The following is an 18,673-nucleotide window of genomic DNA, read 5'->3' as shown; positions in this document are numbered from 1 at the left end:
GGAATTCAACCAAACATGGCACACAGGACTTCCATGACCAACAGAACACACTGGAAGGGTTTGGTGGGCATTGACCTTAAGTTTGGGAGTTGTAGTTCATCTACATCCAGAGAGCACTGTGGACTCAAACAATGATGGATCTGGACCAAACTTGACACAAATATTCCATATGCCTAAATATGAACACAGATGGAGTTTGGAGGAAATAGACCTTGACATTTGGGATTTGTACTTACTGGGATTTATAGTTCACTACCATTAAAGAGCATTCTGAAACCCACAAACGACAGAAATGGGGCAAATGTCCCACACAGAACCTTGATGACCAACAGGAAATACTGAAGGCCATCCAGTCCAACTCTCTTCACCAGGGCAAAAAAACGTAATCAGAGCCCTCCTGACAAAGAGCCATCCAGCCATAGATATAGATGGATAGATGATTCACACACACAGATATAGTATCACAGATTTGAAAGAGACCCTTCAAGAAGGACTATGGTATGTTGCATATTCCAGAGTAGGCAAACCAGACACTCTCCACATCAACACTGACAAAGAAACAACAAGAAATACTGTTTACTCACAAGCAGAAAGGAATTACATAGATTAGAAACCAACACTTTCTCATTACTTTATTTTCCAGATCACCAGACTGGGCCACAGCAACACGTGGCAGGGGACGGCTAGTTATTAATATATGTATAGACAATATATTATATTATTAGCATCGCAAAACATTAGTATTGTATATTACTATTTATTTATTTGTCATGTCAGAGCAACCAGTCCATTATATTACATTTCTAACAGAACAAAGCAAACAAACAGAAAAGTACAAAACTTGTGAGTTTGGTAGTTGGTTAAATGTCCTTTGACCAGTATCTGGCCACTTGGAGTGCCTCTGGTGTTGCCTCAAGAAGGTCCTCCATTGTGCATCATGTGGCTGGGCTAGGGTTGCATTGCAGCAGGTGGTCAGTGGTTTGCTCTTCTCCGCACTCGTATGTCGAGGATTCCACTTTGTGGCCCCATTTCTTGAGGTTGGCTCTGCATCTCGTGGTGCCAGAGCGCAGTCTGTTCAGTGCCTTCCAAGTCGCCCAGTCTTCTGTGTGCCCAGGGGGGAGTCTCTCATTTGGGATCAGCTATTGGTTGAGGTGCTGGGTTTGAGCCTGCCACTTTTGGACTCTCGCTTGCTGAGGTGTTCCAGGAAGTGTCTCTTTAGATCTTAGAAAACTATGTCTAGATTTAAGTCGTTGACGTGCTGGCTGATACCCAAACAGGGGATGAGCTGGAGATGTCTCTGCCTTGGTCCTTTCACTATTGGCTGCTACTTCCCGGCGGATGTCAGGTGGTGCAATACCGGCTAAGCAGTGTAATTTCTCCAGTGGTGTAGGGCGCAGACACCCCGTGATAATGCGGCATGTCTCATTAAGAGCCACATCCACTGTTTTAGTGTGGTGAGATGTGTTCCACACTGGGCATGCATACTCAGCAGCAGAGTAGCATAGCGCAAGGGCAGATGTCTTCACTGTGTCTGGTTGTGATCCCCAGGTTGTGCCAGTCAGTTTTCGTACGATATTGTTTCTAGCACCCACTTTTTGCTTGATGTTCAGGCAGTGCTTCTTGTAGGTCAGAGCACGGTCCAGAGTGACTCCCAGGCATTTGGGTGCGCTGCAATGCTCCAGTGGGATTCCTTCCCAGGTGATTACTATAATGTACTATATCACTATACTGCAATGAGTAATATTGCATGTAATATATAATATTTAATTAATATATTGTAGTACTTATTAATATTTAATAAATATATATTCACACATCTATATTTACATTGGGTGAGTGTGAATGTAGGTATGTAAATGTGTGTGTGTATATATATTCCCTTGGATTTCAACATGAATGTCCCAAATCCAGACTCCATTCATTCCTTCCTTGGTTCCTCCTGGAAGTTCCCAGAATGATTCCCTTTAGCCACGCCCCCAACTCTCTAGCCACGCCCCCTCACATTGCCAGCCTGGCGAGGAGCATTCCCCCCTCCCTTCCGGAAGCGGTGGGCGTGGTTTCCTCTCTTCATTTGCGTGCGCGTTGACGTCACGCCGTGGGAGTCTATATAAGCCCCGGCCGTTGTCGGCGCCACTCCCTCTCCACAGCGACGCGACGAGACGGACCATCTCGCTGAGGAGAAGGCGGCCGCCATGTTTAACAAGAAGTCGATGGTGCTGGTCTGCGGGGGAGCCCCCAGCATGGCGCCCAACGCCGCCGCCTCGCCCGGAGCCGGAGGAGGCGTCGGGGAAAGCAGCAGCGGAGGGAGCAACAATGGCGGCGAGGAATCTGCGAAGGCCTTCTTCTCGGAGGGGCCGCGCCCTCTGATTGGCGGGGGACCCCTGAGCGCGCTGATTGGCCCCTGCCAGGGGGCTCCGCGGGCGCTGATTGGCTCCCCCGCTGAGGGAGAAGGAGAGCAGCCAAAATGGCGCCCGGCCTCCCTGCCGCTGCCTGAGGGAGAGCTCGACGGATGCGAGGAGGACGACGAGGAGGAAGCCGTGCCCTCGTCCACCCCCTCGCCCGACAAAGAGATGCCCGAGGAGAAAGAAGGCAAAGCGGGGCCCGCACTCTGCCCCGACCACCTGCGCAAGACCACGCTGGAGGTGGTGGGCCGCTACCTGCGCGAGGCCGCCGACGAGGCCGGCTCCAAAGGCGCCGCCGGGCCCAAGTTCTCCCTCCAAGGCCTCCTGGGACGCTTCGGGAGCAGCCCCGACGAGGCCGAGGTGGCGCGGGCGCTGGAGACGCTGCGCCGGGTGGGAGAGAGCCTCCGGGAGAAGCACCTGCTCGCCTTCCAAGGTGAGCCCCGGGATATGGGACAGACAGGGCCTCCCCGGAGCAGGAAAAGGGCGAACCCCGGACAGGGAGATGGAGGCGCACCCAGGCCCTCCTCCCCCACCATCCTAACCTTCCTTCCTCTTTCCCTTCCCTCCCTCCTTCCTTCCCTTCAACCCTTCCCCCTCTCGCTTCCCTACTTCCTTGGGCTCTTTCCTCAGGTCCCCCTCTCCCCCACCATCCTTCTCCTTCCCTTCAACCCTTTGGCCCTCCTTCCCCCCCTCCCCTTTGTCTTCCCTTCCTTCTTTCTTTCCTTCCTCTTTCCCTCCCCCCCCCCTCCTTCCTTTCCTTCAACCCTTCCCTCTCTCCCTTCCCTTTTGCCCTTCTTTGGGCTCTTTTCTCAGGCCCTCCTATCCTTCCGTCTCTCTTTCCTTCCTCTTTCCCTTCCCTCCTTCCTTCCCTTTGGCCCTTCCTCCTTCCCTCTCTTCCTTCCCTTTTTCCTTGGGCTCTTTCCTCAGGCCCTCCTCCCCCACCACCCTATCCTTCCTTCTTTCCTTTCTCTTTCCCATCCCTCCTTCCTTCCCTTTAACCCTTTGGCTCTTCCTTCTTTCGTCCCTCCTTCCTTCCCTTCAACCCTTTGGCCCTTCCTCCTTCCCTCTCTCCCTTCCCTTCTTCCTTGGTCTCTTTCCTCAGCCTCAGGCCCTCCTCCCCCACCACCCTATCCTATCTTCCTTTCTTCCTCTTTCCCTCTTTCAACCCTCCCTTCTTCCCTTCAACCCATTGGCCCTTCCTTCTTTCCTCCCTCCTTCCCTCAGTCCCTCCCTCCCTCTCTCCCTTTTGTCTTCCCTTCATTCATTCCTTCCTTCCTCTTTCCCTTCCCTCCCCCCTTCCTTCCCTTCAACCCTTTGGGCCTTCCCTTTTGTCCTTCCTTGGGCTCTTTTCTCAGGCCGTGTCCTTCCTTCTCTTTTCCTCCCTCCTTCCCTTTGGCCCTTCTTCCCTCTCTCCCCTTTTGTCCTTCCTTGGGCTCTTTTCTCAGGCCCTCCTCCCCCACCACCCTATCCTCCCTTTTCTCTTTCCTTCCTCTTTCCCTTCCTTCCTTCTCTCTTTCCTTCCTTTGGCCCTTCCTCCTTCCCTCAGTCCCTTCCCTTTTGTCTTTCCTTGGGCTCTTTTCTCAGGTCCTCCTCTCCCCCACCATCCTTTCCTTCCTTCTCTTTCCCTCCCTCCTTCCCTTTGGCCCTTCCTTCTTTCGTCCCTCCTTCCCTCAGTCCCTCCCTCCCTTCTCTCTTTCCCTTCCTCTTTCCCTTCCCTCCCCCCTTCCTTCCCTTCAACCCTTTGGCCCTTCCCCCTTCCCTCTCTCCCTTCCCTTTTGTCCTTCCTTGGGCTCTTTTCTCAGGCCCTCCTCTCCCCTATCCTTCCTTCTCTTTCCCTCCCTCCTTCCCTTCAACCCTTTGGCCCCTCCTTCTTTCCTCCCTCCTTTCCTCAGCCCCTTCCTCCCTCCCTTTTGTCTTCATTCCTTCCTTCTCTCTCTCTTTCCTCTTTCCCTTCCCTCCTTCCTTCCCTTTGGCCCATCCTCCTTCCCTCTCTCCCTCCCCTTTTGTCCTTCCTTCGGCTCTTTTCTCAGGCCCTCCTCTCCCCCACCATCCTTTCCTTCCTTCTTTTCCCCTCCCTCCTTCCCTTCAACCCTTCCTTCTTTCCTTCTTTCCTTCCTCCTTCCCTCAGTCCTCCATCCCTTTTGTCTTCCCTTCATTCACCCTTCCTTCCATCCTTCTCTTCCTTCTTTCCTTTATTCCTTCCTCCTTCCCTTCCTTCCCTCCTTTTTCTTTCTTCTCCCTCCCTTACCCTCCTTCCTTCCTCCCTCCCTCCCTGCAATCTTTTCTCCCTTCTTATCTTTTAGTCTTTCCTTCATTCTTACTTCCCTTCCATCCTTCCCTCCCTCCCTTTTGTCTTCCCCTCATTCTTCCCTCCCTCCCCATTCACCCTTCCTTCCATCTTTCCTTTATTCCTTCCTCCTTTCAATTCTCTTCCTTCCCTCCTTTTTCTTTCTCCTCCCTCCCTTATTCTTCCTCCTTCCTTCCTCCCATCTTTTCTCCCTTCTCTTCTTTTAGTCTTTCTTTCATTCTTTCATCCTTTCCTCCCTCCCTTTTGTCTTTCCTTCATTCTTCCCTTTCACCCTTCTCATCTTGCCTTCCTCCCCTCTCTCCCTTTTGTCTTTTTTCCTTCCATTTCATCCTTCCTTCCTTCTCTTTTGCCTTTCCCTCATTCTTCCATCCTGCTCTTCCTTCTCTCCCCCCTTTTGCCTTTCCTTCATTTTCCCTTCCACCTTCCCTTCCTTCCATCCTTCTCTTCCTCCCCTCCTTGGTTCCCTTTTGACTTTTACTTCACTCTCCAGTCTCTCCCTCCATTCCTTTCTACCCTTCCTTCTGTCCTTTCCTTCTTTCCCTCCCCCTTTTGTCTTTCCTTCATTCTCCCTTCCCTCCATTCCCTCCCACCTTCCCTTCCTTCTATCCTTCTCTTCCTCCCTGTTGTCTTTCCTTCACTCTCCTTTCCCTCCCTCTATTCCCTTCCACCTTTCATTCTGTCATTTCCTCCCCCCCCCCCCCATTGTCTTTCCTTCATTCCCCATTCCCTTCCATCCTTCTCCCTTCCTTTCTTCCTTCATTTTCTTTTTCCTCCTGGGGGATGTTTAACTGGGAGAAGAGAAGGTAGAGACCCTCTGGGAGATAAAGTATTGTTATTAAAGAGGGAACATAAGAACCATGTTTCCCATTTTTTCTTCACTTTCTGCCTCTGAGGAAGAAAAGAGGAAGGGGAGGAAAGGGCAAGGAGGGGGCTTGGGGAAAAACTCCTCCCTCCTGGCCTACTAGAAAGGCATCCTTTGTAGGCAAGAGAAAATGCTGGAATGATTATAACAGCCAGCAGGCTGTTAGGAATTATGAAAGTTGATGTCCAATACACTTAGAGAGAGGGCCGAAGTTGGCCCATGCCTGGGTTATATGTTTAAATGCAGGGGCGATGTAATAAGAATACATGTTATTTATTACCTGCCTCTTCTGATGGTTGGAGTGGGGTACAATAGACTCAAAGAGTTGGAAGGCACTTCTATTTGGATCCCCTGATGTCACTGAATGACAACTTTTGATGAGGACTGGGTATAACCAGGGGTGTCAAACTCCCTTCCACAGAAGGCCAAATCCTTCTTAGGGTTGCTTTTGAAGAGTTCTTGAATCCATAGATACACAAGGCTCTAGTTTTTATTCAGTTTGTGTCCCTAGATGTCACTGAATGACAACCATCACTTGATTATTTTCCCTGCAGACTGGGGATGATGGGATGGCGACCCAGCAACCCTTTTGTCTCTGAGGTTGGGAAAAGTTGAAAGGGTATTTTAAAGTTGGTCATCCTATCCAGAAGCCTTGCCTCTAAATTCAAAGCCTCACAGATGTTACCATATCACAACTCCCATCATCTCTAGTCATGATAAAGACAGGAGTTGCTGTCCACATAAAATGATATGGTGGGCCTTGAATGTGATGCATGTCTAGATGGAGGGAAGCAACAATCCCACTCTATTCATAGAATCATGGAATAATACAGTTGGAAGAGACCTCAGGGGCCATCTGGGACAACCCCTTGCCATACAGGAAAAGCACCCCTGACAGATGGCCATCCAGCCTCTGCTTAAAAGTTTCCAAGAGAGGAGCTTCCACCACACTCTGAGACATAGACAGCTCTTACTGTTAGGAAGTTCTTCCTAATGTTCAGTGAAATCTCCTTTCCTGTCATTTGAACCCATTGCCCCCAAGTCCTAGTTTCAAGGGCAGCAGAAAACAGGCCTGCCCCCTCTTTTTTATGATGCTCTTTTGCATATTTATATATGGCTCTCATGTCACCTCTCAACCTTCAGGAAAAGGGCCATTCTGCCTTCCCTGGGCAGGGAGTTCAAAAAATAATTCACACATATGGACATATTTCATATGTATAGATAGGTAGTTATACTTAATATGCTCAGATATTTCCCTCTTGTATATATTTGAAAGTATATCTATGACACACATATATAAGTACTGTTCTATTATGTGGGTGGATAGATATATATTCACACATATATGGACATATTTCACACACACACATATATATAGTGAGAGATAAATAGATATTCTCATGTATTTCCCTTTTGTGTATATAGGAAAATATATCTGTATGATATATATTTATGCATAATTCACATATGGGCATATTTCACACACAGATAGATAAATAGATATTCTCATGTATTTCCCTTTTATGTATATAGAAAAATATATCTGTATAATATATATTTATGCATAATTCACATAGGGGCATATTTCACATACACAGATAGTTCCTTCCATGTATACATCAGATATATATGCTTATTTTACATATATATACATATACATGAGATAAATATCTGAATATTTAATATGTGTGGTATATACTCATGCATACAGCATCTGCCTGTTTCACACACACACACACACACACACATATATATATATACTCAAAATTATGAAACAATACTATAAAGCTGAGTAATAAATGCTTTAAAAAGAAATGGTGGCGTGATGTTTCTATTCAGCTGTTTTTAGTGGCCTCAATTGAAAAAGTTCCAATGTTTATTTATTTATTCCATATATTTATACCTATATTTATATATAATGTTGTGTTTTTGTAGGTTTTTGGTGTGAATGGGGAGGGATGGCAGCCATTTCTTGTAGCTATGAGGAGTTTTAAGGGCTTGAATATATGCACCTTTGTTTACCTCTCCTCCCAAACAGTCCTTCCCAAAAAAAAGGGACAGAAGGGAGAATCGCCACCTGAGGGAAGAGGTAGAAGAATTAGGGTTAGGAAACTTATTCCCTAACTTCTGTTTGGGGGCAGAAGGGGGGGGGGGTTAGAAAAGTAGGAAGAAGGATGGGAGGGAAGTGAGGGAAAAAGCAACACCTGTAGTGAAACAAAACACTGAGCCTGGTGGGATAATCCTTATTATTTCAGCAATAGCCACACAGAAAAATATGCCAAACCCAACAACAACATTGTGATGACTTGGTTGGCTTACAAGAGGTTGATCACTCCAGGGTGTTGTTCAGAGTTTTGCTATGTAATTGTTGTTCACTTCCTTTCTCCCACAGTGGAGGCTGATTGTTGTGAGTAAACACAGCAGATACACAAACACCCTATAGAAATATTGTCGCTTCAATGTAGAAAGGATATAGTTGTTAAATGTCTATTTTTAAAACACTGTTGACAACTTAAGATGGCAGGGATTGTTTTTTTGAGCTACCCCTGCAAAGGCCCAACCTACTAAATGTATTTATGAGACGTTGGGATCCCAAGGTCTCTCTTGGGCAGATCCATGTGGGAGGGTAGAGTTCTTCAGAGATATGTAGCTCTGACTTCTTTTGCTTTTAAGTTTCAAGATCAGCAGAAACGAAACTGAACTTCGTCCTCCAAATCATGGGGGTGGGGGAACTTTGCCTGCGGAAAATAGCCTTTGATGGTAGATTAGGCCTAGTTGTTGCTCACATCCTGCTCTGCCTGGCAAGGGGACAGGAACTTATTGCATACAGTGGTGAAAGATTAGCTAGCGCTTGCTTATAAAGAAATAAATACATTCCTGAGCTTTCTACTTTTGCTAGCCTTCTTCAAATGAGTATGTTACCATGTCACTAGAATACTAAATGAAGAATTGTAGAGTAGGACCAGTAGTATTTTTGGTTGTCTTAAGAGTATAAATGTGATATAGTAATGAAGGATGCTAAACAGAAGAAAGAAGATTACTATCCTTCAAAATAATATTTTAAGGATGAGCCTGTACTTAAGCAAGTGAAGCAGAGGCTCCTTTGAAAGCACAGAGGATAATAATAATAATAATAATTTATTTATACCCCGCTACCATCTCCCCAAGGGACTCGGTGTGGCTTACATGAGGCCGAGCCCACAATACATCAATAAAAACAATAACAACAGTAAAACAAGTCAGTACATAACTCATAATAAAAATAAGCAGTAAACATAAACAATAACATGACGACGTTTAAAAACCTATGGCTGGGCCAAATGTAATAATTAACATTTTAAAAAACAATGCTGAGCATATATAATAATAATAATAATAATAATAATAATAATAATAATAATAATAAAAAAACTTTATTTATATACCTCTCCATCTCCCCGAGGGGACTCAGAGCGGTTCCCAGGTAACATCACAAAACATACAAAGTAAAAAAACAACATAAGCATAAGATTAACAAAACAAAATGTAAGCATAAAAATTGTCGCCATAGCACATATATATTAAAAGTAACCCTACCTGTTCAAGGCAATTTAAAAATGTAAAAGGTCAGGCTAAGATTTGTGAAAAAAAACACAGTTATTTTAAGCTGTATAGAATCCTTCCAAATCCTAACAAAACTCTACCAAAAATGGAAGTGCTTAACACACATTTCAGTCCACCACTTCATCTGCATGGGAGATTCGTGCATTGGACCATGCCTTAATCTCCCATGCAAGTAACATAATACTTCAGTTCACAACAAGTGGTTATCAAACAGAAAATGCCAGGTGTCCATGAGGAGGAAGAGGCAGTTACCAATCTTACGGTAAACATATGCTGGGAGAGAATCAAACTATACGATAATATTATAAATATTGTGCATGTGGCAGGGGTCATGTTGCATTGCAGCAGGTGGTGTGTGGTTTGCTCTTCTCCACACTTGCAATAACAACTGTTTGGTTCACTCCTGACATGATAAATAATATATAGATAGATAGATAGAGCGCCTACAATAATAATGTAATTGCCTATAATAATAATGTAATTATTAAATAATAATAATGGGGGACCCGGTTGCGCAGTGGATTAAAGGACGCAGGTTCGATTCCAGGGAGCAGTGTGAGCTTCCGCTGTCAGCCCAGCTTCTGCCAACCTAGCAGTTCAAAAACATGCAAATGTGAGTAGATCAATAGGTCTACTCCAGCAGGAAGGTAACGGCGCTCCATGCAGTCATGCCGGCCACATGACCTTGGGGGTGTCTATGGACAACGCCGGCTCTTCAGCTTAGAAATGGCGATGAGCACCACACCCCAGAGTCAGACATGACTGGACTTAATGTCAGGGGACAACCTTTACCTTATAATAATAACATAATATGAGTCCCCTTCGGGGTGAGAAGGGCGGCATATAAATGCCACAAATAAATAAATATGACAAGTTAACCCTGCTTAATGTATTGTCAAAGGCTTTCATGGCTGGAATCACTGGGTTGTGGTAGGTTTTTTCGGGCTATAGGGCCATGTTCTAGAGCAGTGGTTCTCAACCTGTGGGTCTCCAGGTGTTTTGGCCTACAACTCCCAGAAATCCCAGCCAGTTTACCAGCTGTTAGGATTTCTGGGAGTTGAAGGCCAAAAACATCTGGGGACCCCAGGTTGAGAACCACTGTTCTAGAGGCATTCTCCTGATGTTTCGCCTGCATCAAATGCTAATCAAGGTGGTCAGTTGAAACATTTCCACCTAGCTCCAGCAGACAAGAGTTCTTTGACTGACTCTGGTCATTCCACAGATATATAAACACAATTTTTCTAGTTCCAACAGACCTCACTACCTCTATGAATGCTTGCCATAGATGCAGGCGAAACATCAGGAGAGAATGCCTCTAGAACATGGCCATATAACCCAAAAAAACCTACAGTAACCCTGCTTAGTTAATATGACAGGTTATGGCAGAGCTGCTGGCAGCTTGGATGATTTAAAAAAAGCTTTATGACATGTGCAATACTTTTTTTAGGAGGAGTATTCCTTGGAATCAGGAGTGGTATTTATTTCCTGGGTTAGAGAAGGCTTAAGATTGGGCTCACTTAGTTCCATGGGAACCTATTGAACCAGACAGAATGTTTACTTGTTGGCTTCAAGCCTTATGAATAGTTCCTTCGCTTGACTCAAATAAAGAAACTGCTTTGGGCAACTCCCTAAAGTAAATGCTAACTTCCTTGTTCCTGAGTCTCAGAAACAGTTTTTCATGTCAGAATAGTTACTGCTTCAAAATACTTAACATGAGAGTTTCAAATAATTGTGACAAAAATTGGTTTGTTTGAAAGGGTAGTGGTACTTATTTCAGTCTTGTTTTAATTTATATAAATAGAAATGTGATGTTCGTTTGTGGGATTAACATAACTCAAAAACCACATGGACGAATTGACACCAGATTTGGACACTACACCCTTAACAGACTGATGAGTGACCATCCCTCATAAACCCTTCGCAAAAAACAGTGGACAGGACTTAAAATTATATTATAATGTAATACAATATAATACTAGTAATAATAATAATACAATATTATAATTATAATTTGTAATATTACTAATAATATTAAAATATAATGGTATAATGCAGTGGTTCTCAACCTGTTGGTCCCCAGATAAACGGGCTGGTAAACTGACTGGGATTTTTGGGAGTTGTAGGCCAAACACCTGGGGACCCACAGGTTGAGAACCACTGGTATAGTGCAATATAGTAATATATAATATTGATATTGTACTATGCTAATAATATAATATATTGTATGAAAATATACCTTGTAAACCGCTCTGAGTCCCCTTCAGGGTGAGAAGGGTGGCATATAAATGCTGTAAATAAGTAAAAACCCAAGAAACTAAATGACGATACAGCGCATGCACGAAAACAACAGCTCCCAGCATCCCCTAGACCAGGCCCTTTAGGGGAGGAGGATGTTCCAAATGAACTGCTTCCAAGCTCCAAGCTTGCTTCTCTTTGGATTTATTTGAGAGCATCCCAATATGTACATATTTCCTTTTTCCTATTCCTGGACTGCAACTCCCAGCAATCCTCCAGAAAGATAAGATACATAGATTAGACAGAGATAGATAGTTGGTAGATTGATCAATCAGGAGGACTGCTGGGAGTTGTAGTCCAAGAATAGATAGAAAAGGAAGGAGAGAAAGCCAGTGAAGGTTGGCCGCAGCAACGCGTGGCATGTATAGCTAGTCTATATAAATAAAAATGTAATGTTCATTTGTGGGATTAACAGAACTCAAAAACCACTGGATGAATTGACACCAAATTTGGACACAAGACACCTAACAACCCAATGTATGTCCTTCACTCAAAAAAATTGATTTTGTCATTTGGGAGTTGTAGTTGATGGGATTTATAGTTCACCTACAATCAAAGACCATTCTGAACCCCACCAATGATGGAATTGAACCAAACTTGACACACAGGACTCCCATGACCAACAGAAATTACTAGAAGGGTTTGGTGAGCACGGACTTTGAGTTTTGGAGTTGTAGTTCACCTACATCCAGAGATCACTATGGACTCAAACAATGATGGATCTGGACCAAACTCTACACGAATACCGAATATGCCCAAATGTGAACACTGGTGGAGTTTGGGGAAAATAGAATCTTGACATTTGGGAGTTGTAGTTGCTGGGATTTATAGTTCACCTACAATCAAAGAGCATTCTGAACTCTGCCAACGATAGCATTGGGCCAAACCTCCCACACAGAACCCCCATGTGGGCCACAGCAACGCGTGGAAGGGGACAGCTAGTAGAACAATATTTTTCTCTTCTGTGGTCTCTGCTTTTAGAGCACATGCTTAACATACCCTTTCCTCTTCTTATTCAGGAATGCTGAGAAAGTTGGAAATCAAGAAAGAAGAGGACTTGACGTCTGTGTCAGAAGTTGCAACAGAAGTCTTCAGAGATGGCATAATAAACTGGGGGCGCATTGTGACTCTCATCTCTTTTGGTGCCTTTGTTGCCAAACACCTGAAGAGCATAAACCAAGAGAATGCTATCAACACTTTAATAGAAATTATCACTGATGTGCTGGTGACGGACAAGAGAGACTGGCTATTGAAGCATAATGCCTGGGTAAGTAAGCCGTCCTTTCCTTTTGTAACTCTTTCAAAATTGGGTGACTCAGGGGGTGCTGGGAGGCGATTGTCTGGGCTCTAAAAATATGATTCAGCAAAATCATCACCTGTTTTGCAAAGCATGGTTAAAATCATTAAACTTTCAGGTCACCATCTTGTGAAATTGATGAGTGTGCACTGCTTCCATCTTTTTTTAAAAAAAAATTCAGCAGGAATTTTTTTTAATATAATTATTGAAAGCTTTCTTTTAAAATACAAAATAATAATAGAGATAGTAATAGCACACAAAAAACAGAAAACCAAAAACAAAAGACAAAAAAACAGAAAGACGGTAAAAAGAGAAAAAGAAAAAAACAGCAGATAAGTAGATCAAAACCAGGAGAAGGATAGTATATATCTCCTTTGTTGACTTCCTAAATATCTTCTGAGTAGTTTTTCCTCTTCTTTTATCTTGTCTTTTCTTCCATCTTATTTTCTCTTCCTTTTATATTATTGTATTTCCATTTTTCTACTTTAGATAATTTGTCATTTTTGTCCCATCAGTTTCTCTTATTTGGGTCCCCTTATTTTTTGATATTAAGTATGTTAATCTGTCCATAATTCTAATATCTACAATTTTTTCTATCCAATCACTAACTTCTGGAATCTCTCCTTTTTTCCAGAGTTTTGCGTAGCAGATTCTTGCTGCTGCATTCAGTAGGAAAAGGAGTTTGTCCGTATTTTTTCCTAGCTTTTAATCTGTTATCCCTAATAGGAATATCTCTGGTACAGCTTCCATCTTTTAGTGCATGACGAAGTACATTTCAGTCGGTTTTGCTGAAAGTGTTGTAAATTCTGTGTGTGACCACTAAAATACAGAGCTGATAAAAAAACGCCAGATCTTCCTTATACCTTCTCAAGTCTATCATAAATGTCGATATCCTTTATCTGCATGGTTGTGTGTAGTCCATCCTTGTGATTTTTTTTTGCAAATTTTTATTGAATTATTTGACTAATATACTACAAAGTAAAACAGAAACAAGTGGGAACAATGTAATAATAGAAAAATTAGAAAAAGAGGAAGAGAGAAAAAGTCCAAAAAGAGAAAAAATAAAAAATAAATAAAAAGAAAATAATAAAAAAATTGACTTCCATTCCATCTTCTTGGTTAACACCCATTCTTTTGTTCTAAGTTCTTATATTTAACTTAACTAAAAATTTTAATGTTTTTCAGATAGTCTTGAAAGAGATCCCAATTTGTCCTTTTTAAACTTATTTCCCATATTCTTCTTCAATAAAAAGTCAGTTCGTCCATATCCTTTATTTCTTTAATTTTATCCATCCACTCTTCGAAGGGTGGGTTTTCTTCTTGTTTCCATCCTTTCGCAAAAACAATTCTGGTTTATCATCTTCTTCATTTAATTGTAAGTCTGAATCAGTAAAGCCTAATAGATAATATTCTGGCTTTTTTGAGAAATTCCTTTAAAAAATTTTTTTGTTTCATCATGAATTTTAGACCAATATCTTGCAGGTCCACCATGTGTGAAAGAAAGAACCAACTTGCTCATGACATTTCCAACATTTATCCGATAGGTTTTTATACATGTATAAAAACCAAATGCATCCTTGTGATTGTGAAAGTATCTTGAACGCCGCGGGTGCTGTAGCCACGTGAAAAAGAATTAATCCTTCGCTTCTTTTTTCCAGGAGGGATTTGTTCAGTTCTTCCATGTAGAGGACATAGAAGGTGGCATCAGGAATGTTCTGGTGGCTTTTGCCAGTGTGGCTGGAATAGGGGCAGGCTTGGCCTACATGATCCGGTGAGCCCAAAAGCCATCCCCTCACTTGGACAATCCTGTTCCTGCTGCAACTAGAAAACTGAGCTGTTCTTTCAAAGTTGATGGGAGGCTAAAACACCTGGAATTCCCATGGAAGGGTTGGCTTGAACTGGCAGGTATCCAACGCAAACCAACGAGAATGTCTTTGCAGATGGGAGTAGACATCTCTGACGAAGAAACGTGCATCCTCCGCTCCCCCAGAAGTGTCACAATGAGAAGCTGTGAGCGCTCCAGGACAGGCTTGGTTGTGGACTCTCCAGGCCTGGCCGTGAGAGAAAGAAATCTTGGTCCAGTAAACTGCATTGGCCAGTTGCCCCCCTTCACAGCCTGTTCCCTTTTTTAAAAAAGTTCCCCTCTCCAAGAGGAAGTGTTTTGAATTGTTGGGACTTTTCTACTTCATGTTTTGTTTTGATTTCTCCTTTCCTTATAGCATCCATTTTGTGGCTAAATTTATACAATTCTGAAAAAAGAAAATAGACTTCTGTCAGTTGGCTCCTGGAGACCCGGCCTATGCATACAGTGATGCTCAATCCCGCGAGTGGTTCCGAGACAGGCTTGTAGACGTCAGTTTCTCGATGGACTTCAGTTGTAGAATCCAGAGTTGAAGTTGTGTTGCTGTTGAGCTAGGATGTTTTTTAGTCTATGCCGTGCTGTTAACTTTGCGTCTTAGGCATATGTGGTGGAAGATGGTGCTCTGGTCGGAACTGTTTGTTTACATTCACTTTAATAAAACAATTCACAGGTTTTCTGGTGGCTCTCTTCTCTTGAGGCAAAGATATGCCCTCATTGAGTCTTTTGTGGCCAAATAATTGAAACCTGATGGGTCACTCGAGGCCTAAGCGTGGTCTCCTTCCTCTCTTTTCACTGGTTGTAGCTAAAAATTCCAGAGCACCTGTTAATAGAAGCATCACAAGGACTTGGGTTGTGTTTTCATGAGGAAGCAGACAAATATTGCTAGAGACTGCAAAATATTCTTGAAGTGTTAGCATTCCTTGTCCCAGGAACGGAAAAACCGTGGTCCTCCAGACATTTATGGACTTCAGCATCCTATCAGCCTCAAGCAGTCGTGATCAATAGCCAGTGTTGCTTAATATTTGGTTCCTTATTCCCTCCTTGACTTATACCCTTCTGGTTCCCATGTCGTTTTCCTTCTCTGTAATGTGTGGGATTAGCTCTGCATATTTCATGTAACATGACTGGTTGTTCTAGCTAACAAGTTCCATTCATTTCAGTAGCCGTGTTTTGACCTAGGCCTACAATTTTACTTTCTCCTGTATAAGTTAAGAATAAAGAGGCGGTGAAAGAGGAAACATTCCACTTGCAAATGTCCATGATGCGATATATTAAAAAACCAACACTGTTTTTTGCAAAGAGTTGGTGTGTATCTTAAGTGTGTTGTTTTGGGTAGTATGAGCCAATATTGCTTTACTGCTTCATCATACTATTTATTTATTTATTTAGCAGTTTTGTATGCCGGTCTTCTCACCTCCATTGAGGGACTCAGGCTGGTTTCCAACAGTAATATCACAAACAGTCATTAAAAACATCATATTGCATATTAGACTAAAAACATTAAAATAGCAAAATACAGTCATATAATTACAATGGTCAGTCATCACAATAAAATCGTTGTACGTCATCATCCATCTGTATCACAGAATATTGACTCACTCGTCGAATACCAATTTCCAGAGCCAAGTTTTCACCTGTTTTCTGAACGTCAAGATAGAAGGGGCAGTTCTGATCTCCAGTGGGAGAGAGTTCCAGAGCCGAGGGGCCACCACCGAAAAGGCCCTGTCCCTTGTCCCCAGCAGACGCGTTTGTGAGGCTGGTGGGACCGAGAGCAGGGCCCCTCCAGACGATCTTAGCAATCTTGATGGTTCATAGGGGAGAATACATTCGGACTTGAGAAAAAATCAACTTAAAAGCTGGTTTCTGCATCCTGCAGAATTGTGGGGTTTATAGTTTAGGGAGGAGCCTTTAACAGCCTCACTAAACTAGAAACCCCAGAATTCTGCAGGAGGCAGAAACCGGATTTTAAGTGGATTTTTTTCTCCAGTTAAACTTGTAAGATCATTTTCAAGATTGTGGGAGGCACAAACTTGTGTTTGTTTACTTGGGTGCCGCCTAACATTGTGCAAAGCTTTTCCCTGGAAGTAATGCAAATCTGCCATTTTGCAAATATCCATTTTGAGGCTGGGATGCAGTGTGTATCAAAAGTGGTTTCCCAGCAACCTCTGGGCCAGCTTCCCTCATAACAGGAAATCTTTGTCAAATGAGGAAGAGTTGCTCCAGATAAATAACTGTTAAAATCCAAACCCTTTGTTTGCTTGTACTTTTCAAATGGAGGTCTCGGCTTTTCATAAACCCTTTTGTTGAATTGCACTTGGCGAAAGCTCACAAAGACACATTTGCTTTTAGGGATAACTGGAACAAACTGAGCAAAGACACAACCCGCTGTGAATCTAGATCCATCTTTCTCCGGCTGACTACTTTGGGTGTTTTGAACTTACCAGCCATAGTATCCTTGTCTATACAGAGGTAAATGATCTGCTCAAATTACAAGCTTCAGCCTGCAGAAGGGTATAAAGAAATGCGTAGTGATCTAACACCAAGTATCTCACCAGTATAAAGTATATACTATAATATATCCCACGGCTGAACACCACTGTAAAGGATTATATGTAATATCACACTACAGGACACAAGTGTGGTAGCGAGATGATGTTATATAGATATGTGTAATGGTAGAGTGAACACTGCTTCAGTCTTCTTTTGGTTTAATGCTGTGACCAACCCAACCTGTCTTAGGATTTTTAAAATGAGTCCTTGAGGTAAACTTTTCCCTTCTCTGCCAACACAGCTCTTCCCTTAGCTCCCAAAATGACTGTTTGGATAAGAGACCTTTAGGATGTTAAAGATACTAGAATTATCACAAAGGATTACTGATAGATTGAGGAACGATAGAGACCTTTTTGAAAGTTAAATAGAAAAAGATTTATTTATAAAAACAACAGACAACTAACCATCTGAGAGGCACAAAATGCTTGATTTGTTACAAAAGTGTACTATAGCTTGATGGTTGCTTGAAATAGCAATGAGTTAATGACTAACCTATCCTAGGCAGTCCCCTGAGTTATCATCTAACTCTTCCCAGAGTTCTTTCAGCTAACTAACCCAGTCTAGAGAGCTAATCCCTTGTACTATCTCCCACAAGAAATCAGGTAGCTGTCAGACCTTTCCCGTCAGCTAATCAGCCCTGCCTGACACAGACACACTCTCTCTGAAAACCCAGTTTCCAAAAACACTTCTTCTTCCACCAGTTCCCAATCCTCATCTCCACAGAAGCTGAAATCTTTTTCCCTCCTAAGGCTTGGCTCCTCCCATCCTAGGAGACCTCAAACCTCCCATCTTCTAGCTATCCTCACTTAAAATGGCTGCTTCCTTGGCATACACTCCCAAAATTGAGGTTTGTCCTTCTGTTATCCAGGCTTCTTTTCTGGCCTACTAGGTAAGAATCACTGCAAAGGGTTTCTTCCAAAGTGATCCACAGCTTGCTTCTGGGGATTTGGTCAGAAAAAAGTTCATTACTTCCATGCCAGGAAGGTGTCATCCAGCTTTTAAGATGTTAAGGCATGAATGGATGATAAAGCAATCTAATGTTCCAGGACCATTCAAAACATCTTCTTACAATCCCACCTCTTTCCATTGAGGAAACCAAGGCTGATCCCAAAAGCTGTACTGAAATCTTGACAGTTTTGGTAAACAATCTTGATTATTTTTTCCTAATTTTTTATTATTATTATTTACAACATTTTACCCCGCTCTTCTCATCCCTTTCCGTAAGCCTTTTTCATTAACTGTTCTATAAGGGGTTTCAAACTGTTCATGGTGGAAAAGAAGAATATAATGTTTGTGTGTTTTGCTTGAATATATTTTTCAAGGAATTTACAGGGTTCCCAAAAACCTCACATATTATTCAAACCCCTAACAAAGTGGATGCCACCATCTTATTTATTATTTATTTACAACATTTATATGCTGCCCTTCTCACCCCGAAGGGGACTCAGAGCAGCTTACAATGTATATATTACATACAATATATTATATTATTAGC

General features: G+C 42.9%; 1 protein-coding gene across 1 annotated transcript; it reads left to right on the top strand.

Annotated features, from left to right (window-relative positions):
• The first annotated feature begins 2,117 nt into the window (after positions 1–2,117).
• On the top strand, positions 2,118–15,927 carry MCL1 (MCL1 apoptosis regulator, BCL2 family member). The gene is made up of 3 exons (XM_060758070.2): positions 2,118–2,835; positions 12,490–12,737; positions 14,426–15,927. The coding sequence occupies exons 1-3, from the start codon at positions 2,193–2,195 to the stop codon at positions 14,540–14,542; spliced, it is 1,008 nt and encodes a 335-aa protein (XP_060614053.2). The 5' UTR covers positions 2,118–2,192; the 3' UTR covers positions 14,543–15,927.
• The last annotated feature ends 2,746 nt before the right edge of the window (positions 15,928–18,673 follow it).

This window comes from Anolis sagrei, chromosome 12, assembly GCF_037176765.1.
Source record: "Anolis sagrei isolate rAnoSag1 chromosome 12, rAnoSag1.mat, whole genome shotgun sequence".
Classification (NCBI taxonomy): Eukaryota; Metazoa; Chordata; class Lepidosauria; order Squamata; family Dactyloidae; genus Anolis; species Anolis sagrei.
The sequence above is the reverse complement of the archived record's forward strand: the minus strand, read 5'-3'. Positions and strand labels throughout refer to the sequence as shown.

What these genes read in the sequence shown, in the direction of transcription:
- MCL1 (XM_060758070.2), top strand. Translation starts at nt 2,193, where the DNA reads ATGTTTAACAAGAAGTCGATGGTGCTGGTCTGCGGGGGAGCCCCCAGC. An exon ending in GCACCTGCTCGCCTTCCAAG is followed by an intron (nt 2,836 to 12,489) that starts GTGAGCCCCGGG and finishes CTTCTTATTCAG; the next exon opens with GAATGCTGAGAAAGTTGGAA. An exon ending in TATTGAAGCATAATGCCTGG is followed by an intron (nt 12,738 to 14,425) that starts GTAAGTAAGCCG and finishes TCTTTTTTCCAG; the next exon opens with GAGGGATTTGTTCAGTTCTT.